This window comes from Octopus sinensis, linkage group LG9, assembly GCF_006345805.1.
Source record: "Octopus sinensis linkage group LG9, ASM634580v1, whole genome shotgun sequence".
Taxonomy (NCBI): Eukaryota; Metazoa; Mollusca; class Cephalopoda; order Octopoda; family Octopodidae; genus Octopus; species Octopus sinensis.
The window spans coordinates 14,804,426-14,829,257 of NC_043005.1; the positions used below are offsets into that span (position 1 = coordinate 14,804,426).

The 24,832-nt window shown below is 41.2% G+C and overlaps 1 protein-coding gene across 1 annotated transcript in view; it reads left to right on the forward strand.

Annotated features, from left to right (window-relative positions):
- Positions 1-210: 210 nt before the first annotated feature.
- Positions 211-24,832, forward strand: part of LOC115215704 (ubiquitin carboxyl-terminal hydrolase 37-like) — a 56,903-nt gene continuing 32,281 nt past the window's right edge. The window contains exons 1-8 of the mRNA XM_029784990.2: positions 211-230; positions 4,028-4,184; positions 6,497-6,590; positions 7,745-7,855; positions 10,150-10,293; positions 11,568-11,702; positions 13,713-13,844; positions 17,128-17,254. Coding sequence (XP_029640850.1) covers positions 6,571-6,590; positions 7,745-7,855; positions 10,150-10,293; positions 11,568-11,702; positions 13,713-13,844; positions 17,128-17,254 — 669 coding nt within the window. The 5' untranslated portion in view covers positions 211-230; positions 4,028-4,184; positions 6,497-6,570. The remainder of the gene's footprint in view (positions 231-4,027; positions 4,185-6,496; positions 6,591-7,744; positions 7,856-10,149; positions 10,294-11,567; positions 11,703-13,712; positions 13,845-17,127; positions 17,255-24,832) is intronic.

Genomic DNA, 24,832 nt, shown 5'->3' on the forward strand with positions numbered 1-24,832 from the left:
AACACCAACATGTTTGGTGCTGTTATGTTATGTTGAGTACCAATAAGGTTTACCCACTATAACATTTTAGGTAAGTTATTTATTCTTCAAGTTACCTGAACAGATTGAATGAAATGCCACCATTCAAACGCTATTCAGGATCTCATTAACACCCTTTGTTACCACCTGTCTGAAACCACTATCCCTGATTCTATGCGCAATTTCCTGTTTACCCAGCTATAACATTTAAGGTAAGTTATTTATTCTTCAAGTTACCTGAACAGATTGAATGAATGCCACCATTCAAAGCTTTCAGGATCTCATTAACACCCTTTTGTTACCAACCTGTCTGAAACCACTATCCCTGATTCTATGGCGCAAATTTCCTTGTTTTAAAAGTGATCTAACTTAAAACCGTTCATCAAAATTTCATGCTAATCTATGTTATAAAACATAGCTTAACCCTTCCATTACTGTATTTATTTTGAGATGCTCTGTGTTTCTTTCAATTACTTTAAATATAACAAAGAATTTAGTAAAATAACTTAGTTATCATTCAGCTACTGTTAGTTGCATAAATTGTGACTAAGGTTTGGGGGAAGATTTTAATTCAGAACTTAAGGAAACAAGACATTTGTACTCAGAGCCAGAGCCGGTTTCAGCCGGGTTGGTAACGAAAGGGTTAATAATGTCAGTTATTTTCCTAATACAAAGTATTTAGTAAAATAACTTCACCATTATTAATCTATGTTTAGAGCATAAATTAACATAAAATTTTGCTGGTTTTAATTTAAAATTAAAAAAAACTTTTTGTAAATTATTTGAGACAAAAGCAGTTTATTTTAACAGAAATATGGTTGCAAAAAAGTTAAAACAAAATCATACTCTCAGGCAAGGTACAAACATTATTATTGCTTTAACCCTTTAGTGTTCAGATTACTCTGTTAACTGTAATACTTTTTCACTCAAATTTGAATTAATCCTGGATTATCTTACAGCTTGAGGTTTCAATGATGTGATTGTTTATTTTCAAGAATGACATTGTAGGTTAGGAGTGAGAGGCTAGATATCACCAGTTTGAATAAAAAACATGTAGAATTGTTGGGCCGGATTGGGCCGTTTAAATTTCACTAAACTTATAGTTTTATACATATTGCCACACACTTGTGGGGACTCCAAACCTTTAAAGGTTTATAACATCTCTTTACACACATCTTTGTCATCTTCGTATAAGAATGTAGTCTCCTTAGTTAGAAATGATGCTTATGGGGAAAGACGTTATGGTGGGATGCAGTTTATATAAAACATTAATAACCAGTGGATTTATTGGTGATACAGTCAGTCATCCTGTTAACACCAACACTATTAGACTGTTCTATTAGCAAGATTTCTACCAGTGAGACAGCCTATATGTGGTTGCTTGAGTGAGTGCTTAGAAGTAGCAGCCAAAGTCCAAAAACCCTATCTTACTGTCAAAATTAAAAGGACACATTTGATAGTGTTTATTGGGAAAAGGTAGACAGTCATTGCTGGATTGCCTTTGGTCATAGGTTACTTGTTTAGAATTAACCTGGAGGTAAAATCACAACCTTGGTTCTTTGTTACCCTTAGCAGAATTCAGGGCCATTCTATTGCAAATATCCAGACCATCCCCCATTTGTTTCTCATCCACATTTATTTAATTTTCCGAATTATGATCAGCTGGGCTAAAATGGGGAGCGAGAGGGCTCGTCCCATTGTGAAAGCCATACATGGCCAAACAACTGGGTATTTGCGATAAATAAGTTTCTCTCGTTACATGTACTTCAGAGTATTGGTTAAATTCCTCTTACAGAATCTTTTGCTGCAGTCTACCCTCATGTCATGCCTGATGAAGCAGAGCTATGATTGATGATCCCAATGTGACCATTAAAAAAAAAAGATATTTTCCCATAAATATAGTGGGTGGTTTAACGACTACATTTTTAAAATATCCTAAGTTGGTATTGTGTGATGTGAGGGTGATTTGACTGCTATTTCTTATTTCTTTATTGCCCACAAGGGGCTAAACTTAAAGGGGACAAACAAGGACAGACAAATGATTAAGTGGATTATATTGACCCCAGTGCATAACTGGTACTTATTTAATTGACCCCCGAAAGGATGAAAGGCAAGTCGACCTTGGCGGAATTTGAACTCAGAACGTAAAGACAGATGAAATACCACTAAGCATTTCGTCCGGCATGCTAACGTTTGCCCCAGCTCGCTGCCTTTGACTGCTATTCTAGCAATTTGGTCATGCTTATAAAGACTTCCTTAGTAGCAGGTTGGTATTTTATTCTTTATTCAAATAACTTTTTTTTATTTTAGCACAAGGTTAGCAATTTTGAGGGTAAAGGACAATTAAATTACATTGACCCCTAGGTGAAAGAAGGGTAAAGTTGACTGGATTAATGTTAGTTAAATAATGAAACAAGCTGCTAAATTTACCAGCAATATTTCCACTGTGAAAATAGAGAAAAGTTAAGGGCCCACAAAAAGCCAGGTTTTCTAAGCCAATACCTTATAATTTAACTAGTGTTTGTTTTGTTACATTTAGCAAAAATTTATTTTCAGTACATTTGATTTTTAGCATTTATCACTCAGACAAGATAGATAAAAAAAAAATATTTCTATTTACACCCACAAACTTTTTGGGTGATTAATTTTGGGTTGTATGTAGAAAAACAAAATGTTTTAAATTCCATGAATCATTGAAGATAGTTGGGTATGAGGAGGAATTTTGTCTTTTTTCCAAAGATGTTTGTCTCTATTCAATGTTCTACATGTAAAAGAATAGAGAGAGTTTGTGCATTATCTTTGAGGTGGAGTGAGATAGAGGTGATAAAAAGTGGGGGAGGGGGATATAATATGCAAAATTGGGGGTTAAGAAAGCAACAGAGATGCTGTAAGTTCACCTTTAATTTAAAAATTATAAATGCTTACATATGTACATGCACATGAAATCTGTGCATACATTAGTACACACATGTACAGATGTAAGTACGTAAATTATGTACTTACACATATACATGAAAATGTATGTATATAAATCATTGGGGTTCCGTTATCCCTTTTGTTACTGTATATATTTTGAGATGCTCTGTGTTTCTTTCAATTACTTTAAATATAACAAAGAATTTAGTAAAATAACTTAGTTATCATTCGGCTAGTGTTAGGAACATAAATTGTAACTAAGGTTTGGCGGAAGATTTTAATTCAAAGTTTATGAAAACAAGACATTTGTACTCAAAGCCAGAGCCGGTTTCAGCTGGGTTGGTAACGAAAGGGTTAATATCACATTCTGTTAAGGTGTGAAATGAATTTTTTTGTTCATAATTAAATTTCTCTGCCTGCAGGAAGAGAATTAGGCTGGTCTGTGTGTATATTTATGCATGTTTGAACTCTGCATTTTAGCCTATCCTCAGATGCAGTGACTGGATTTATTAATGCAATAAAAGAGTTTAGTGTAGGACTGATAACTGAGCCCAAAACTTATTGGTAATGTGTTATGCATGATAGCATTTTATGTGCATACACACACATACATGTACATGCATGCACACACAGTGCCTTGTCTAAATATTATATTGACTTGAATGAATGGAAGTGGTTCATACAATGAAATAGTTCAAGGCTAAAATATTTCACTATCCTTAGGTTTTTAGTTTGTCACTAGTGTAAGTTTTTCATATCCATTTTACTGGGTTCAATACAGTGAGCACCACAAATACCTTATTGTTTCTTTTACGTTCTGAGTTTAAATTCCGCCGAAGTCGACTTTGCCTTTCATCCTTTCGGGGTCAATAAATTAAGTACCAGTTGCATACTGGGGTCGATCTGATCGACTGGCTCCCTCCCCCAAAATTTCGGGCCTTGTGCCTAGAGTAAAAAATGTCTTACTGTTTCTTCCAAATTTGACATAATGCATTAAGAAAACACTATTTTACATAACTCTTTGATTTGTCTTCTAATAAATTTTTTTATTTTTTAAAATTAATTTAAAAACTTTTGCTTTTTATGTTTCTAGTTGATTCGGTCAAACATCAAACGATTAATTTTTAAGAAACGGCTTCTTCTGGAATTTGCTGATGGCCTTTTAGTGCATTTTAATCCGGATGATCATTTAATACCAAAAATCTCTGATTTCTTTGAAGAATATAACAAAAATAGCAATGCAGGGAAAAGTAAGCATTTTTTTTTGTCTTCTGAATTGTATTTGGCATTTCAGTCAGTTGAGAGAGATGACACTTCTTGCTTGCAATGTCTCCTTCATACTGTTTTTGCAGTTAATGTTATCTTTTTACCTTTTTTTTAAACTGATTTTGTCCAGAGGAAGGGGCTCTCCAAGAAGGGTTAGATTAACACAGTTAACATTTCACTTAAATGATTGCTAGTAAACAACCGCAAAAGATATACAGGAAGGGGATTTCAGAGGGTCAACATTTCAGTTTAGCGTGTTGAGTTTTCATAATTTTATATTTGTTTTTCCTTACTTTCTTTAATTCACCAAGAATTTTCAGCACAATGTCTAGCCACGTGCTGGGCGTCTATGCAGCAATTGAATTTGCTAAATTTCACTTAAAAGGCATTAGTCAGCCTGAGGTTATAGAAAACCATTGCCTGTAGTGCCATGCAATAGGATCAAACCTGAGACCATATGGTTAGGAAGCAAGCACTTTGACTGTACCAATATGGTGATACCTATTATGATTAAATTTTAAAGTAGACTTTGCAAAGACAAACATTCTAGTTAATAGGAGAAAAATCTAGAACTGTTGTTGTCTGGGAAATGTTTATATTCTATGTGCAAGAATAAGTATAGATAAGAATTCTGTACTGTGAAACTCGGTGTAAAATCTGGTTCTGTAAGAGGTGCATTAAGATTGCAACCAGGTTGATGGAAAGGGTTTTATGTATAGCAGATGCACAGGAGTACTTAGTATTTGAAAAGCACTCACAAATTATGTTCTTGAATATAAGATAATGTATCTCATTTCATGTCAGTTTGCGACTTCGGTAGTTCTATTGGTCAGGTCGCTCTTGAGTGCTACTGGTAACATGTAACCCAGTACAACCTGTCGCATGGTCAGGTCATTGGCGACTAAACTGGCGACCCCATCAAGCTTGCTTGGTGAGGAGGGTGATTGTTGGACTCCCTGTGGGACGAAAATAAGACCCATCAAAGGGCGGTAGAACTACTGTGTGGTCAACGGCCAGTTTAACAAGTACATTGTCGCGGTGAATTGCCTGTGTGCTCTGTTGACCCGGAGAGCTATGCTAGAGGGAGAGAAATCTTCAGGCAGGTCTTACCTGGCTAGACAGGTCGGAGGGTAGGAGACAGACAAAACCTTAATGGCAATAAATCAAAGCGTCAGCAGCAGGGCATGGACTTAGTTATTGGTAGGACCTAACAGATCTGATTCCTGGCTTTGAACTAGCAGAGGATCTTGAATACAAGACAATGGATGAGACCCTAATATTCCTAGTTAGATGGAAACTATGGGACCACATGGAGCAGCACCCTGTGACTCCTAATGTGCAACCGAAATCCCTGTTTGGGGTGTTCTATGGGACGACCTGGATGAGAGATGAGTAGTTCTTACATAAGAAACTTTTGTCCTCCAAAGACCATCTCTAAATAGCAACAACCAATACCTGTGCAAGTGGCACATAAAAAGCACCATTTGAGCATGGCCATTATCAGTGGCACATAAAAGCCCCCACTACACTCTTGGAGTGGTTTGGCATTAGGAAGGGCATCCAGCTGTAGAAACTCTGCCAGATCGGTCTGGTGCAGCCATCTGGTTTGCCAGACCTCGGTCAAATGGTCCAACCCATGCTAGCATGGAAAGCGGATGTTAAACGATGATGATGATTACCATAGTCAAACCGTCCAACCCATGCTAGCATGGAAAGCAGACGTTAAACGATGATGATGAATACCGTACCAATAAGTAAATAAAAAAAGCTATGATACAAATTTCCTGTTTCAAAGTGATCTAAACTAAAACTTCCCACCAAAATTTCAAGTAAATTTATGTTCCAAACACCAAGTTAATAATAATTATTAACCCTTTCGTTACTGTATTTATTTTGAGATGCTCTTTGTTTCTCCCAATTATTTTAAATATAACAAAGAATTTAGTAAAATAACTTATTTATCATTTAGCTACTGTTAGGAACATAAATTGTGACTAAGGTTTGGTGGGAGATTTTAATTCAAAACTTATGAAAACAAGACATTTGTACTCAGATCCAGGGCCGGTTTCAGCCGGGTTGGTCACAAAAGGGTTAAATTCCTTATTCTTTTCAAAATTACTTGAAACAAAGTTTCCATATTTCAATAGAATTATGGTAATGAATTGGTTAACGAAACAAGTGTTTTCAGTTAATTTTTCATAACTAAAAGGCTTGCTGAGATTTCCATCTGAAATATAACCAAGGTAAGTGTATATGCAACTGTATAGACAATTAATGGTATTTCTATACATTTCAGCGCCAATCAACCGAGCAGAAGTTAGTGCTACTACTCCTTTATCGAACAAGACATTTAATGTCTCTGCTGAAAGGATGACTCGCCAAGCTTACGGGTAAATCTCATTTTTATCTGCTTCTCCTGAAATGTATATCATCACTTTCACATCCCTTTTCTATGTTTGCATGCATCAAGGAATCCATTGAGGCAAATTTCCTGCAGTTTGATGCTCTTCTTGTCAACAACGTTCACCAGTTTTGAAGCAAAATAATGTTGCTTCTATTTTCTCAAACATGAACAGCTCTGTTACTCTTTTACTTGTTTCAGTCATTTGACTGCGGCCATGCTGGAGCACTGCATTTAGTCGAGCAAATCCAGGACTTGTTCTTTGTAAGCCTAGTACTTATTCTATCAGTCTCTTTTGTCGAACCGCTAAGTAACGGGGATGTAAACACACCAGCATCGGTTGTCAAGCGATGCTGGGGGGACAAACATACACACACATTAGGGAGCTTGCTTCCTAGCTACATGGTTTCGGGTTCAGTCCCACTGCGTGGCACTTTGGATAGGTGTCTTCCACTATAGCCCCGAGCTGACCGGAGCTTTGCGATTGAATTCAGTAGGTGGAAGTTACTGCCATGTGTGTATGTGTGCGTATAGCTGCTCAGTGCCTCTCCGAAAGAGAGAGAGGGAATATATATAGGACAGGCTTCTTTTAGTTTCTGTCTATCAAATCCACTCAAGGCTTTGGTCGACCCGAGGCTATAGTAGAAGACATTTGCCTAAGATGTCATGCAGTGGAACTGAACCTGGAACCATGTGGTTGGTAAGCAAGCTACTTACCACACAGCCACTCCTACTGGCTTACGCTTATTTTCCGATCCCCATATACTGCATTAATATTCCTCACACTTTCTGTTGCATTGTTACCTTTATTGAACTCATAAAGCAAAGTACGTTGAATATGCTCCTTTGTCGCTTCCATTGTAGCTTTGAAAAAAATAACGATTTAAATCGAACTACACTTTTAAAAATTTATGCCAAGAATAAGTACAAGGTAAAATTACTACTTGCTTTTATAGCAAGTTAATACTGGTAGTTTATCTCGTCTCCCTCCGACTTTTAGTTCATGCAATTGAAAAAAAATCGCATTATTTATGGGATGACCCAATACATAAATCAAATCAATGTAGATATAAACAATGAACTTTTGTTCACCTCTAAAAATGAGTTGTTAAATTTTGAAATATTGATATTATTTGTTTGCAGTGGTAAAGAAAACTCAAAACTTGATAATACATTGAAATCCAAAATGGTACGGAAGAAAGAAGTTAAGCAGTTTGAAGAAGGAACTAAAGAATCCCCCGTGTGTCTTTCAAAGTAAATAAATTTGTGGTTATACTTTGCATGAAATTGTTTGATTAAGAGATATTTTGATTTTTTAAAATAAATAATCATTATTAGGAATAACTTTTAAAAAAATTTTTTTTTATTTTTGCTAATTTCCTTTATTTTGGTTGGAGGAAAAGTAGCATATTCATAAGGTGGTAATAAAGGAAATGCAATTTTGAGAAATTTAAAAAATGAAAATCTAGAAAAGAAATCAATCTTGGAAACTACATAGACAAACTTGTATGTGACCCTAAGAAAACCATTGACTGCATGAAGCTATCTTGTCTAGGTATCATGTAAAGATAAGCACAAAACCCTGTTATGAATAATCTCTCATTATTATGATCAGTGAACATGAGCATTATTGGACATTTGATCTGAAAGAAAGATTTAACAAGTCACTGACTGGTTCATTGTGATAAGTATTAACTATGAAATTAATGGATTCCTTGTTAGTTTTGAGTGTTTCAGTTATTCAGTTCATAGAACTACTTTACTCATTGTATTAGTTAAAGTGGTTGAGTATTCCACAGACATTTTATCTTTAATGTAACCTTCAGACAGACTCAATGCAACACTATTCTCAGGATGGATGAATCTTAGAATTATATGTACAGTGCAACTTGTATTATAGTGCTACTAGCTGAGTATTGTATCTTGTAACAATAATGATGAGCTTCCACCCAATTTCCATGGACTCAATTTCACTTAGAAAACCTGGATTAATCTAAGATGTAGATACTTGTTTAAAGTGCCATGCACTGAGATTGAACCAAAATAGTTGGCATATTTGGCCATGTTTGTGTTGGGAGAGAGAGAGAGAGTGGCACATGTATGTTGAATATCAAAATTGATTGGGATCCAATTTCAGGGCTCTACTTTCAATATATTTGTTACTTTCACTTTACCATTCAGTAATTTTGATTGGCGGTTGGGGTGGTGGTGGTGGGGGGGAAACAGCAACTGTGGTGTAGTGCAGATGCACAGCCAGACAATGTAGTATTGTAGAATGGCTCCACAGCATAACAATTTCTTGTCTGTTATGTAGTATAGCACTCCAGCATAGCCACACAGTGTAGTGCTGTGGGTCAGGTTGACCTGTGGTCTATCATTCATGAGGGAGATTTGGCTACTATTTCTTGAAGTTTGAGCAACAATTTAGAAGCTGTGTTAGATTCCATAGGTACTAATAATATACTGGGGTTGATTCCATAAGGAATGCATCTTTTTTGTGATGATATTTTCTCAATATCCTTTAACCCTTTTGTTACCATATTTCTGTTGAGATGCTCTGTGTTTCTTTCAATTGTTTTAAATATAACAAAGAATTTAGTAAAATAACTTGGTTATCATTAACCCTTTAGTGTTCAGATTACTCTGTTAAATGTAGTACTTTTTCACTCAAATTGTTTTGAATTAATCATGCATTATCTTCTAGCTTTGAGGTTTCAATGATGTGATTGTTTATTTTTAAAATGACATTGTAGGTTAGGTGTGAGAGGCTAGATATCGCCAGTTTGAATATAAAACATGTAGAATATCTGGGCCAGATATGGCCGGTTTAAACACTAAAGGGTTAAGCTAGGTGTTAGGAACATAAATTGTGGCTACGGTTTGGTGGAAGATTTTAATTCAAAACTTATGAAAACGAGACATTTGTACTACAGAAGGTGCGATATACGTGAGGAATATTTGAAGGATCTTGGGAATAGGAAGTTCGCTAGCGGTCCCCAGCCGCAAGTATATCCCTGTTGGGAGAACGTCTTGTTTGCCGTAGATTTTCCGCAGACGCAGGGACAGGACGGGTTGAAGCCACCAGTTGCCGGATCAGACGCTTCTGTTCACCAGAGCCCCGTTAGCCGGGTGCTGCCCTGATACCGCTGGGTGTCAGAACAATCCGCCTTGGGTGGCCCTACCAGAAACCGTAGTCTCCGACAGCATAGCTCTGACACTCCCGTTTCGCCCCCTTACTACAATGAGGTGATATATAATTACACATTTATTGGATGGCCGTTGACTCTCAAGAGTTCCTCTGCCCAATGTGAGAGATGCAGCATTGAGGATGAATGAAGCCAGCTCAACCCACCCCGGGTGAATGCTGTAAGAAGAAGAAGAAGAATTTGTACTACAGAGCCAGAGCCGCTTTCAGCCGGGTTGGTAACAAAAGGGTTAAGATGATATTTTCTCAATATCCTTTAAAAAGAATGGAATGGGTGAGGATGTCAGATTTTATGTAAAGATGAAAAAATAGGTTATTAAAGATTCTTTTACTTTTTTTCCAGATCCCCAACTTCACCAACAACCAATGGGGATAACTTCCTTGCATGTGCAAATGAGAAAATGCAAAATATTTTATCTCTTGGAAAAAACAATTTCTATAACAAGAATAAATCTTCATGTGGAGCTAGTGTAAAACGAGTGCTGGGGTAACTGTCATTTTCTTTCTTCTTTATTTGGTTCATTGGAAATATTCAGTTTGGCATGGAATGCTCAGTTATAGATATTAAGGCGGCAAACTGGCAGAATCGTTAGCACGCCGGGCAAAATGCCTAGCAGTATTTCGTCTGTCGTTACGTTCTGAGTTCAAATTCCGCCGAGGTTGACTTTGCCTTTCATCCTTTCGGGGTCGATAAATAAAGTACCAGTTTTGCACTGGGGTCGATGTAATCGACTTTATTCCTTTGTCTGTCCTTGTTTGTCCCCTCTGTGTTTAGCCCCTTGTGGGTAGTAAAGAAATATATAGATATTATGATCATGAGTTCAAATCTTACTACTGCCATTGTGTTATGTGCCTGAGAAGACACCCAATTCTGCTGACTTTCAGTAGAGTCCAGTCTGTTACAAACATTCAGTCTCCTTTTTGAGGATACTTTCCTAACCTCCTACAAGTTTTGGAAATCTGAAAAGTCATGGGCACTACCCTTCCGGCTTAATTAAACATCCATGATCTTTGTCAGGGATTTGGATAGATTGGAGGGAGGGAAGAGACTAGCCTCAGATGATGACATGGCCTGGATGCTTGCATATTACACCATTTCAATGTGTCATTCTTTTGTAAGATGGTTGAGTGTGATTTGAAGGTGACTTAGGTGTTATTTCTTACAAGTTGAATGACCATGTAGAAATTATCTTGTTGACTTTTCAGTGCAGTGTTTGCTTGAGGGTTTTATGACTTGATGTCACTCAAGAATTCAATTTCAGCTGAGGTTGGCTTTGCCTCTCATTCTTAAGAGGTTAATAAAATAAGTACCAGTAGAACTCTGGACTGATGTAATCAACTAGCACACCATCAAAATTTCTGGCCTTGTCCCTTTAGTAGAAAAGGATTATTATTGTTGTCCTCAACTGCTGGAATTATAGAAGCTATATTTGTTTACTTTAGATAACAGTGCAAAAACAGTGTAGGGCTTTCTTTACAGCCACAGTAGCCTGAATCTTTTTTATTTTTTATTTTTAATTAAAACAAGCATTAATCAAGTATGTTTCTCATGAATACCAACCAAAACTGGAGAAATTTTCTGCCTGTTAAAATTCAGATGTTGGTTTAAAAAATTGTTTACCTGCCTATTTGTTTCTCTAATTAATTCAACAATTTTTTTCATATATTCAAGATGTTTAAGATAGATATTAACTTTAAAAAAAAAAGTGTTTACAATGGTATTACATTATATTATTGACTGACCATTCTTTTTCTCTGTAGGATGAAAAGATGTGAAACAACACCTGTTAAACGAGCACGGCTTTTGGTGGACTCGTCAACAAATTCTCAACCACAGAAGGTAGAAAGTCCTCCAGCACCAGCCATTTACCCCTTGCCAAAACTTGCTTTAAGAGGGTAATTGAAGTTTATATTTGCTCTTTAACTTTATCCTTCACTTTACCTTAATAAGGGATGGCAATTTTCATTCCAGATTTGTTCTTTTTGTTTATAATTCTTCTTTTTTGCATTTGGGACTATCATTCTGCCAATGTTGCAGGGAATTTCATGTATATATTTATTAGAATTTCAAGTGGGAGAAGGGCTTAGGTATTTGAAATTATCTTGTATAATTCATCCCTTCACCTCTCAAAAAATTTTTCTTGCGTGGTAAGAAGTTTGCTTTCCAACCCCATGGTTCCAGGTTCAGTCCCACTGTGGCGCCTTGGGCAAGTGTCTCCTACTATAGCTGTAAGGTGACCAAGCCTTGTGAATGGTTTTGATAGATGAGAATCGAAAGAAGCCTGTTGTGTGTATGGCTTTGTATTTGTCCACCACCACTTGACAGCTGGTGCTGAAGGGTTTACATCCCTGTTACCTAGCAGTTCAGAAAAAGAGACTGACAAGATAAATACCAAGTTTTAAAAAATCAAAAGTGACAATAATAATAAGTACTTTCTTAATATATAAAGCAGAGTTTGTGTGTGCGCACACGTATGTTCCTTATGCATCTAAAAACTTAGTTGCTGATTTTGACGTATGGGGTATCAAAAGATTCAGTAATCTTTCGGCTACCAAATAAACTTTATTTTCATTTGCATATTTGCATTACTCTTTTACTTGTTTCAGTCATTTGACTGTGGCCGTGCTGGAACACCGACTTTAGTTGAGCAAATCGACTCCTGGACTTATTCTTTGTAAGCCTAGTACTTATTCTATTGATCTCTGGTTGTCAAGCGATGTTGGTGGGGTACAAACATATATATATATGATGGGCTTCTTTCAGTTTCTGTCTACCAAATCCACTCACAAGGCTTTGGTCGGCCTGAGACTATAGTAGAAGACACTTGCCCAAGGTGCCACGCAGTGGGACTGAACCTGGAACCATGTGGTTCGTAAGCAAGCTACTTACCACACAGCCACTCCTACGCTTACAAAAATTTAACGTGTGAATGTATGTGATGATATATGTGTGTGTGTGAATACATACATTTTTGTGGTGACTGACACCACATAACTTGACACTAAAACTGGATGCTTCCATTATGTTGCTTAGGAATCTTGACCCATCTCGCCTGTGTAATTGAACTTGCTTAATTGTTACTTCCATGAAGCTTCATGTCTTACAAGCAACAATCATAACAGGTAGTCACAAAGGAGGAAATGTCTTTATTCCCAAAATTCCTCTCGTACCTACAGATGCTCCATTTGAATTTAAGACGCTTTAGTTTCCAGTTAGACTAAGTTTTGATATTTCAATTAAGAAATCTCAGGGCCAATCCCTCAGGGTAGTTGGACTTGATCTCTCTCTCTACTACATGCTTCTCTCCGTGACTTGGAAGCAGCAACAATTTATTCATTTCAACACCAACAAAAAAATTTCTCAATGAATATTGTTTACCCTGAGGTACTTCAACATCAACATATTTTCTGTTTGAAATTCTATTATCATTACAATTTGGATATTTTAAAATAAAATATAGATATTTGGAAATAATTTTAAGAACATATCTTTATATTTATTATTTACTAATCTGAATAAGAACAGCAGTAACCCCAGCAATGCAGGGTCATTCAACTGGTATACTTAGCTATCTATATATATATATATATATATATATATATATATCTATTTCTGTCTATATGTATCTATATATATATGTATCTGTATATATATATATATATCTATATATATATATATATATATATATATATATATATATATATATTTATCTATATCTATCAATCATGAGCTAAGGGAAATAACCCAAATGTACTATTGCCATGAATTTAGATAAGCCGATTTACTGATAAATTTATTTACATTTTGTTCCACCTTTCAAATTATTTTAATTTATCCTTTGCCTTTGTAAATGCTTACATGTTCTCATGCATTCATTTCTTTTTTCTTTCTCTTATTCTCCCCAGACTCACCAATATGGGCAACACCTGTTATTTAAATGCAATCCTGCAGTCTCTTTTTAGTCTAGAGACTTTTGCCACAGAGTTGTTATTTATTAACTGTAAAGTATCAAAAGTAAACCCCAGTTCTTTGCACAGGTAACCGACTTTTTCTGCATCTACCTTTTATTTGTAACTAGCAGTATCACCCGGCGTTGCTCGGGTTTGTAAGGGAAATAACTATATAAGCATTTTTAGAGATGTAAAGTATAATAGCCATCTCAATATGGCTAACCACAAAGGGGGGGGGTGTTACTGTAGCTTTTTACGTTCTGAGATTTAATAATAAATTTTTAGAGAGTTACTTCCCTTATATGTGCCAAAAATTCATTAAAAATGGGAAACATTGATGGTAAATTTTTTTTTAAATCGTTGACTCATCGTAGATGCGCGCTAATACCCAGAAGGGCTCGATATGAATCACGACTATAAGATACCCGCTTTTGGTTAAACTGCACTGCAAAATGTGGGAGTAGTTAGGAATCTAAATCGTAGGAGACAGACACCACACAACCTCATCATCATCATTTAGCGTCCGTTTTCCATGCTAGCATGGGTTACTTTTATATATTTGTAATAAGAAAGAATATTGTCTGTGAACCTGTGTGTGTATACACATATGGCCAGCTCCTGTTAAACCATCCAACCCATGCCAGCATGGAAAACGGATGTTAAATGATGATGATCACGGCAGTAGTTCTTAATCTTTTTTTTTTTTTTTTTTGTAGCACCCACCTAAGTCACAAGTGAGGTATCACAGCTAGACTAACTTAATGTGAATGATAATTTAAAATTTTTTACTCTAAAATTGGATTGTATAAGTTTTTAACAGTGAAACGAGAGAAAAATTAGTAAAGACAAAAGTTGAAATTTATTTTATACATTGCAAGATAATGACTTCCTTGTGCCTGATGAGATTTCATTTCATTTTGATAACCATTACTGGTTTTATCATGTATAATATAATTACTACTATAGGTAAAATATATGTTAATTACTTCACTATTCCCTTCAACATGCCCAATGTCTCTTTGGGTATAGTACCACTTACATTGAGAACCTCTGGTATATGATACATCCCCCACTCCCAGATAAAATCTCAAAAAAGTCACCCTAGGTCCTGTATGTGAAGTTGGACTTCCTATAAGCTAGTTTTGACCCTCATGCTCACTGCTACAGCCTTATTTTAATCAAGATGATCACCAGTACCAACTGATTCGTTGACACTACAAATTAATGTTTTCTGCTTTATCTAAGGTACTAATGCTTTCTAATGTACCACTAGATTGATTTAAATGTTACATGCTGTAATGCACTGAAGGCTTTTTTCCCTTGTATTTGTGCTGTTGATATTGGGGTGTGATAATTCTGTTCAGATTAATTTCTTATTCTTTGCTTGATTCAAATTAAAATCTACCCACAAAATTTCATGTTTATGTTTGAAACATCTGCTTAATATAGATAAAATTGTTTTACTAAATACTTCATTGTTTTTAAAGTTATTTGGAACAAAACAGGGTATTTTAACAGATAATGGTAAAAAAACGGTTAACGATGGCGAATTGGCATTAGCTTACTGCTGGATCAAGTACTTTAGTGTTTTGAGTTCTAGCTCTCGTTTGTCTCGTCTGAGTTCAAATCTGGCCAGGATTAATAGAACTATTTGTGATAATGCACTTTAGTTAGTTTAGTCACTTGGGCAATCCCTTCCCCTAGAATGTTGAGTTGGCTGGGTGAAAAAAAAGTTAGTTACCTTCTTGAGTTTTGCTGACTTGTAAGGGCCAGTTTCCTGGTTTCCATGGCTTAAATATTCTCCACCTGGATGGGACATTGGTCCATAATCATTTTTGCCAGCTGAGTGGACTGGAGCAATGTGGAATTAAGTGTTTTGCTCAAGAACACAACGTGTTGCCCAGTCAAGGTATTGAAACCACAATCTTAGGATCATGAATTCAACATCCTAGCTACTAGTTGGCTGGTTAGGTACTGGTTGACCAGTTAAAAAATTTGTGGCTTGTATCCTCTCAATATATTATGTCTATGACAAAAAATAGTATAACTATCAAATTGCCTAGCTGGTGTTGACATATTTAATAAGACCTCTAAAAAGCTAATTAGGATTGAGGTAGGGGAGAAATATTAGTTAATGGTTAATATTTTCTTTGTAGGAAACAAACACAGAAATATACTTTAGGCATGTTTCAACTTTATTCTGACCTCATCAGCTAAGTATAAATTTCACCATTCCTGACAAAGTAGCTATAAAAGAATTACTAAATAGGTGTGCCTGATGTGTGTTGTTATCGCCTTATGGTCCACTGCTGGACAAATGCCTCCTCATGTTCTCTCCACCATCCACAGTCTGATGTTTTCCTCTTCCATGTTTGGGTGCTGAAGAATTTAGCAAATTAAAAGAGTGGACACCACATCCAGAAAAAAGGAGGGGGAAGACCATGTAGGAGTTTGAATGGAGTGTATATGATTATACATTTATTGGTGTAGGAAAATAGGTTTAGCAGGGATTCAGTCCACCAGCATGGAGCCCGTGTCTTTTGCTTTTAGCTCTGGGCCAACCAATGCTTGTTCCTTGAGAGTGAATTTGGTTAGTGGAAACTATGCAGAAGTCCTTTGTGTATGTTTCTATTTGTCTCTCACCACCACTTGATGCAACTCTGTTCATGTCCCTGTAATTTAGCAGTTCAGGAAGAAAGAAACTGATAGAGTAACTACCTGACTTAAAAATAGAACTGGAGTCAATTCACTTGACTAAAGCCCTTCAGGACTGCTGTTCATTGACTGGAAATTATACAAGACCATAGTTTAAAAATGAAGCTAGCTAGATATATTTAGTGAGATAAAACCAATATTAGTTTCTGGTTATTTATTTGCATTTTTCTAGGTGGTGAAGTTGAATAACCCCAGATGTTTCAAGTCTTATTTTGGCTTCATCCTAGATGCTGCATTCAGTGAAGTAGTAATGCAAGAATTGCTAAATGATTGTACAATATTGTACATTTGAGGTACTGTAGGATAGAAAAAAATTTTCGTCTGTAAGTAGTTGCCACATTGTAAAATTAGATCCTCATTTTGACAGCTTGCAAAATTGCAATTAGTCTGTTTACTAAAAGTACTTTCCTGTCTTAGATTGGTATCTTCTGCAAGCAAAGATTTGACTACCATTCACTCAATTCCTTGGAACTAAGTGATTAGTAGACAATTTTATCTCTCAGCAGTTCTAGAAAGTGTATCACCCTGACCCCTCCATTTCATATTTTATATATATCCATGAGTAATGATGTTCAGTTTTCATTGTATAATGTTTTGCAAAAAAAAAATTCCTTTTTGGGTTTACATGAAATTAAATTTTAAATTCCTGTTGCAGTACCATGGCCAATTTGTTAATCTCACAGACCAAAAGTGAATCTGATGTTAGTAAAGTGACCTTATTAGGTAATGTGAGAGAAGCTATATCAACCGTTGGTACACATTTCTTAAGTAATGACATGCAGGTAAGTTCATATTTTTTTCTACTTTGTTTCTTTCAGTTGTATAGTGATTTATTTCAACACTGAAACAAGACAATATTTTCAACCCAGTTTCTCAGTTCACCTGTTTTTACCTAGTTGTTAAGTTCTATTCAACCTCCTACTTTCTTTTAACATAGTGCATAGGTGCAGGAGTGGCTGTGTGGTAAGTAGATTGCTTACCAACAACATGGTCCCGGGTTCAGTCCCACTGTGTGGCACCTTGGGCAAGTGTCTTCTACTATAGCCTTGGGCTGACAGGTGCAGGAGTGGCTGTGTGGTTAGTAGATTGCTTACCAACAACATGGTCCCGGGTTCAGTCCCACTGTGTGGCACCTTGGGCAAGTGTCTTCTACTATAGCCTCGGGCTGACAGGTGCAGGAGTGGCTGTGTGGTTAGTAGATTGCTTACCAACAACATGGTCCCGGGTTCAGTCCCACTGTGTGGCACCTTGGGCAAGTGTCTTCTACTATAGCCTCGGGCTGACAGGTGCAGGAGTGGCTGTGTGGTAAGTAGATTGCTTACCAACAACATGGTCCCGGGTTCAGTCCCACTGTGTGGCACCTTGGGCAAGTGTCTTCTACTATAGCCTCGGGCTGACAGGTGCAGGAGTGGCTGTGTGGTAAGTAGATTGCTTACCAACAACATGGTCCCGGGTTCAGTCCCACTGTGTGGCACCTTGGGCAAGTGTCTTCTATAGCCTCAGGCTGACAGGTGCAGGAGTGACTGTGTGGTTAGTAGATTGCTTACCAACAACATGGTCCCGGGTTCAGTCCCACTGTGTGGCACCTTGGGCAAGTGTCTTCTATAGCCTCGGGCTGACAGGTGCAGGAGTGGCTGTGTGGTTAGTAGATTGCTTACCAACAACATGGTCCCGGGTTCAGTCCCACTGTGTGGCACCTTGGGCAAGTGTCTTCTACTATAGCCTCGGGCTGACAGGTGCAGGAGTGGCTGTGTGGTAAGTAGATTGCTTACCAACAACATGGTCCCGGGTTCAGTCCCACTGTGTGGCACCTTGGGCAAGTGTCTTCTACTATAGCCTCGGGCTGACAGGTGCAGGAGTGGCTGTGTGGTAAGTAGATTGCTTACCAACAACATGGTCCCGGGTTCAGTCCAGCTGTGTGGCACCTTGGGCAAGTGTCTTCTATAGCCTCAGGCTGACAGGTGCAGGAGTGACTGTGTGGTTAGTAGATTGCTTACCAACAACATGGTCCCGGGTTCAGTCCCACTGCGTGGCACCTTGGGCAAGTGTCTTCTATAGCCTCAGGCTGACAGGTGCAGGAGTGACTGTGTGGTTAGTAGATTGCTTACCAACAACATGGTCCCGGGTTCAGTCCCACTGTGTGGCACCTTGGGCAAGTGTCTTCTATAGCCTCAGGCTGACAGGTGCAGGAGTGACTGTGTGGTTAGTAGATTGCTTACCAACAACATGGTCCCGGGTTCAGTCCCACTGTGTGGCACCTTGGGCAAGTGTCTTCTATAGCCTCAGGCTGACAGGTGCAGGAGTGGCTGTGTGGTTAGTAGATTGCTTACCAACAACATGGTCCCGGGTTCAGTCTCACTGTGTGGCACCTTGGGCAAGTGTCTTCTATAGCCTCAGGCTGACAGGTGCAGGAGTGACTGTGTGGTTAGTAGATTGCTTACCAACAACATGGTCCCGGGTTCAGTCCCACTGTGTGGCACCTTGGGCAAGTGTCTTCTATAGCCTCAGGCTGACAGGTGCAGGAGTGACTGTGTGGTTAGTAGATTGCTTACCAACAACATGGTCCCGGGTTCAGTCCCACTGTGTGGCACCTTGGGCAAGTGTCTTCTATAGCCTCAGGCTGACAGGTGCAGGAGTGACTGTGTGGTTAGTAGATTGCTTACCAACAACATGGTCCCGGGTTCAGTCTCACTGTGTGGCACCTTGGGCAAGTGTCTTCTATAGCCTCAGGCTGACAGGTGCAGGAGTGACTGTGTGGTTAGTAGATTGCTTACCAACAACATGGTCCCGGGTTCAGTCCCACTGTGTGGCACCTTGGGCAAGTGTCTTCTATAGCCTCAGGCTGACAGGTGCAGGAGTGACTGTGTGGTTAGTAGATTGCTTACCACCAACATGGTCCCGGGTTCAGTCCCACTGTGTGGCACCTTGGGCAAGTGTCTTCTATAGCCTCAGGCTGACAGGTGCAGGAGTGGCTGTGTGGTTAGTAGATTGCTTACCAACAACATGGTCCCGGGTTCAGTCCCACTGTGTGGCACCTTGGGCAAGTGTCTTCTATAGCCTCAGGCTGACAGGTGCAGGAGTGACTGTGTGGTTAGTAGATTGCTTACCAACAACATGGTCCCGGGTTCAGTCCCACTGTGTGGCACCTTGGGCAAGTGTCTTCTATAGCCTCAGGCTGACAGGTGCAGGAGTGGCTGTGTGGTTAGTAGATTGCTTACCAACAACATGGTCCCGGGTTCAGTCCCACTGCGTGGCACCTTGGGCAAGTGTCTTCTATAGCCTCAGGCTGACAGGTGCAGGAGTGACTGTGTGGTTAGTAGATTGCTTACCAACAACATGGTCCCGGGTTCAGTCCCACTGTGTGGCACCTTGGGCAAGTGTCTTCTATAGCCTCAGGCTGACAGGTGCAGGAGTGACTGTGTGGTTAGTAGATTGCTTACCAACAACATGGTCCCGGGTTCAGTCCCACTGTGTGGCACCTTGGGCAAGTGTCTTCTACTATAGCCTCGGGCTGACAGGTGCAGGAGTGGCTGTGTGGTTAGTAGATTGCTTACCAACAACATGGTCCCGGGTTCAGTCCCACTGTGTGGCACCTTGGGCAAGTGTCTTCTATAGCCTCAGGCTGACAGGTGCAGGAGTGGCTGTGTGGTTAGTAGATTGCTTACCAACAACATGGTCCCGGGTTCAGTCTCACTGCGTGGCACCTTGGGCAAGTGTCTTCTACTATAGCCTTGGGCTGACAGGTGCAGGAGTGACAGTGTGGTTAGTAGATTGCTTACCAACAACATGGTCCCGGGTTCAGTCCCACTGTGTGGCACCTTGGGCAAGTGTCTTCTATAGCCTCAGGCTGACAGGTGCAGGAGTGACTGTGTGGTTAGTAGATTGCTTACCAACAACATGGTCCCGGGTTCAGTCCCACTGTGTGGCACCTTGGGCAAGTGTCTTCTATAGCCTCAGGCTGACAGGTGCAGGAGTGGCTGTGTGGTTAGTAGATTGCTTACCAACAACATGGTCCCGGGTTCAGTCCCACTGTGTGGCACCTTGGGCAAGTGTCTTCTATAGCCTCAGGCTGACAGGTGCAGGAGTGGCTGTGTGGTTAGTAGATTGCTTACCAACAACATGGTCCCGGGTTCAGTCCCACTGTGTGGCACCTTGGGCAAGTGTCTTCTATAGCCTCAGGCTGACAGGTGCAGGAGTGGCTGTGTGGTTAGTAGATTGCTTACCAACAACATGGTCCCGGGTTCAGTCCCACTGTGTGGCACCTTGGGCAAGTGTCTTCTATAGCCTCAGGCTGACAGGTGCAGGAGTGGCTGTGTGGTTAGTAGATTGCTTACCAACAACATGGTCCCGGGTTCAGTCCCACTGTGTGGCACCTTGGGCAAGTGTCTTCTATAGCCTCAGGCTGACAGGTGCAGGAGTGGCTGTGTGGTTAGTAGATTGCTTACCAACAACATGGTCCCGGGTTCAGTCTCACTGCGTGGCACCTTGGGCAAGTGTCTTCTATAGCCTCAGGCTGACAGGTGCAGGAGTGGCTGTGTGGTTAGTAGATTGCTTACCAACAACATGGTCCCGGGTTCAGTCTCACTGCGTGGCACCTTGGGCAAGTGTCTTCTATAGCCTCAGGCTGACAGGTGCAGGAGTGGCTGTGTGGTTAGTAGATTGCTTACCAACAACATGGTCCCGGGTTCAGTCCCACTGTGTGGCACCTTGGGCAAGTGTCTTCTATAGCCTCAGGCTGACAGGTGCAGGAGTGGCTGTGTGGTTAGTAGATTGCTTACCAACAACATGGTCCCGGGTTCAGTCCCACTGTGTGGCACCTTGGGCAAGTGTCTTCTATAGCCTCAGGCTGACAGGTGCAGGAGTGGCTGTGTGGTTAGTAGATTGCTTACCAACAACATGGTCCCGGGTTCAGTCTCACTGCGTGGCACCTTGGGCAAGTGTCTTCTACTATAGCCTCGGGCTGACAGGTGCAGGAGTGGCTGTGTGGTTAGTAGATTGCTTACCAACAACATGGTCCCGGGTTCAGTCTCACTGCGTGGCACCTTGGGCAAGTGTCTTCTATAGCCTCAGGCTGACAGGTGCAGGAGTGGCTGTGTGGTTAGTAGATTGCTTACCAACAACATGGTCCCGGGTTCAGTCTCACTGCGTGGCACCTTGGGCAAGTGTCTTCTATAGCCTCAGGCTGACAGGTGCAGGAGTGGCTGTGTGGTTAGTAGATTGCTTACCAACAACATGGTCCCGGGTTCAGTCCCACTGTGTGGCACCTTGGGCAAGTGTCTTCTATAGCCTCAGGCTGACAGGTGCAGGAGTGGCTGTGTGGTTAGTAGATTGCTTACCAACAACATGGTCCCGGGTTCAGTCCCACTGTGTGGCACCTTGGGCAAGTGTCTTCTATAGCCTCAGGCTGACAGGTGCAGGAGTGGCTGTGTGGTTAGTAGATTGCTTACCAACAACATGGTCCCGGGTTCAGTCTCACTGCGTGGCACCTTGGGCAAGTGTCTTCTACTATAGCCTCGGGCTGACAGGTGCAGGAGTGGCTGTGTGGTTAGTAGATTGCTTACCAACAACATGGTCCCGGGTTCAGTCTCACTGCGTGGCACCTTGGGCAAGTGTCTTCTACTATAGCCTTGGGCTGACAGGTGCAGGAGTGACTGTGTGGTTAGTAGATTGCTTACCAACAACATGGTCCCGGGTTCAGTCTCACTGCGTGGCACCTTGGGCAAGTGTCTTCTACTATAGCCTCGGGCTGACAGGTGCAGGAGTGACTGTGTGGTTAGTAGATTGCTTACCAACAACATGGTCCCGGGTTCAGTCCCACTGTGTGGTACCTTGGGCAAGTGTCTTCTACTATAGCCTCGGGCTGACAGGTGCAGGAGTGGCTGTGTGGTAAGTAGATTGCTTACCAACAACATGGTCCCGGGTTCAGTCTCACTGCGTGGCACCTTGGGCAAGTGTCTTCTACTATAGCCTCGGGCTGACAGGTGCAGGAGTGGCTGTGTGGTAAGTAGATTGCTTACCAACAACATGGTCCCGGGTTCAGTCTCACTGCGTGGCACCTTGGGCAAGTGTCTTCTACTATAGCCTCGGGCTGACAGGTGCAGGAGTGGCTGTGTGGTAAGTAGATTGCTTACCAAGAACATGGTCCCGGGTTCAGTCTCACTGCGTGGCACCTTGGGCAAGTGTCTTCTACTATAGCCTCGGGCTGACAGGTGCAGGAGTGGCTGTGTGGTAAGTAGATTGCTTACCAACAACATGGTCCCGGGTTCAGTCTCACTGCGTGGCACCTTGGGCAAGTGTCTTCTACTATAGCCTCGGGCTGACAGGTGCAGGAGTGACTGTGTGGTTAGTAGATTGCTTACCAACAACATGGTCCCGGGTTCAGTCTCACTGCGTGGCACCTTGGGCAAGTGTCTTCTACTATAGCCTCGGGCTGACAGGTGCAGGAGTGGCTGTGTGGTAAGTAGATTGCTTACCAACAACATGGTCCCGGGTTCAGTCTCACTGCGTGGCACCTTGGGCAAGTGTCTTCTACTATAGCCTCGGGCTGACAGGTGCAGGAGTGACTGTGTGGTTAGTAGATTGCTTACCAACAACATGGTCCCGGGTTCGGTCTCACTGCGTGGCACCTTGGGCAAGTGTCTTCTACTATAGCCTCGGGCTGACAGGTGCAGGAGTGACTGTGTGGTTAGTAGATTGCTTACCAACAACATGGTCCCGGGTTCAGTCTCACTGCGTGGCACCTTGGGCAAGTGTCTTCTACTATAGCCTCGGGCTGACAGGTGCAGGAGTGACTGTGTGGTTAGTAGATTGCTTACCAACAACATGGTCCCGGGTTCAGTCTCACTGCGTGGCACCTTGGGCAAGTGTCTTCTACTATAGCCTCGGGCTGACAGGTGCAGGAGTGACTGTGTGGTTAGTAGATTGCTTACCAACAACATGGTCCCGGGTTCAGTCCCACTGCGTGGCACCTTGGGCAAGTGTCTTCTACTATAGCCTCGGGCTGACAGGTGCAGGAGTGACTGTGTGGTTAGTAGATTGCTTACCAACAACATGGTCCCGGGTTCAGTCTCACTGCGTGGCACCTTGGGCAAGTGTCTTCTACTATAGCCTCGGGCTGACAGGTGCAGGAGTGACTGTGTGGTTAGTAGATTGCTTACCAACAACATGGTCCCGGGTTCAGTCTCACTGCGTGGCACCTTGGGCAAGTGTCTTCTACTATAGCCTCGGGCTGACAGGTGCAGGAGTGGCTGTGTGGTAAGTAGATTGCTTACCAACAACATGGTCCCGGGTTCAGTCTCACTGCGTGGCACCTTGGGCAAGTGTCTTCTACTATAGCCTCGGGCTGACAGGTGCAGGAGTGACTGTGTGGTTAGTAGATTGCTTACCAACAACATGGTCCCGGGTTCAGTCTCACTGCGTGGCACCTTGGGCAAGTGTCTTCTACTATAGCCTCGGGCTGACAGGTGCAGGAGTGACTGTGTGGTTAGTAGATTGCTTACCAACAACATGGTCCCGGGTTCAGTCTCACTGCGTGGCACCTTGGGCAAGTGTCTTCTACTATAGCCTCGGGCTGACAGGTGCAGGAGTGACTGTGTGGTTAGTAGATTGCTTACCAACAACATGGTCCCGGGTTCAGTCTCACTGCGTGGCACCTTGGGCAAGTGTCTTCTACTATAGCCTCGGGCTGACAGGTGCAGGAGTGACTGTGTGGTTAGTAGATTGCTTACCAACAACATGGTCCCGGGTTCAGTCTCACTGCGTGGCACCTTGGGCAAGTGTCTTCTATAGCCTCAGGCTGACAGGTGCAGGAGTGACTGTGTGGTTAGTAGATTGCTTACCAACAACATGGTCCCGGGTTCAGTCCCACTGTGTGGCACCTTGGGCAAGTGTCTTCTATAGCCTCAGGCTGACAGGTGCAGGAGTGGCTGTGTGGTTAGTAGATTGCTTACCAACAACATGGTCCCGGGTTCAGTCTCACTGCGTGGCACCTTGGGCAAGTGTCTTCTACTATAGCCTCGGGCTGACAGGTGCAGGAGTGACTGTGTGGTTAGTAGATTGCTTACCAACAACATGGTCCCGGGTTCAGTCCCACTGCGTGGCACCTTGGGCAAGTGTCTTCTACTATAGCCTCGGGCTGACAGGTGCAGGAGTGGTTGTGTGGTTAGTAGATTGCTTACCAACAACATGGTCCCGGGTTCAGTCTCACTGCGTGGCACCTTGGGCAAGTGTCTACTACTATAGCCTTGGGCTGACAGGTGCAGGAGTGGCTGTGTGGTTAGTAGATTGCTTACCAACAACATGGTCCCGGGTTCAGTCTCACTGCGTGGCACCTTGGGCAAGTGTCTTCTACTATAGCCTTG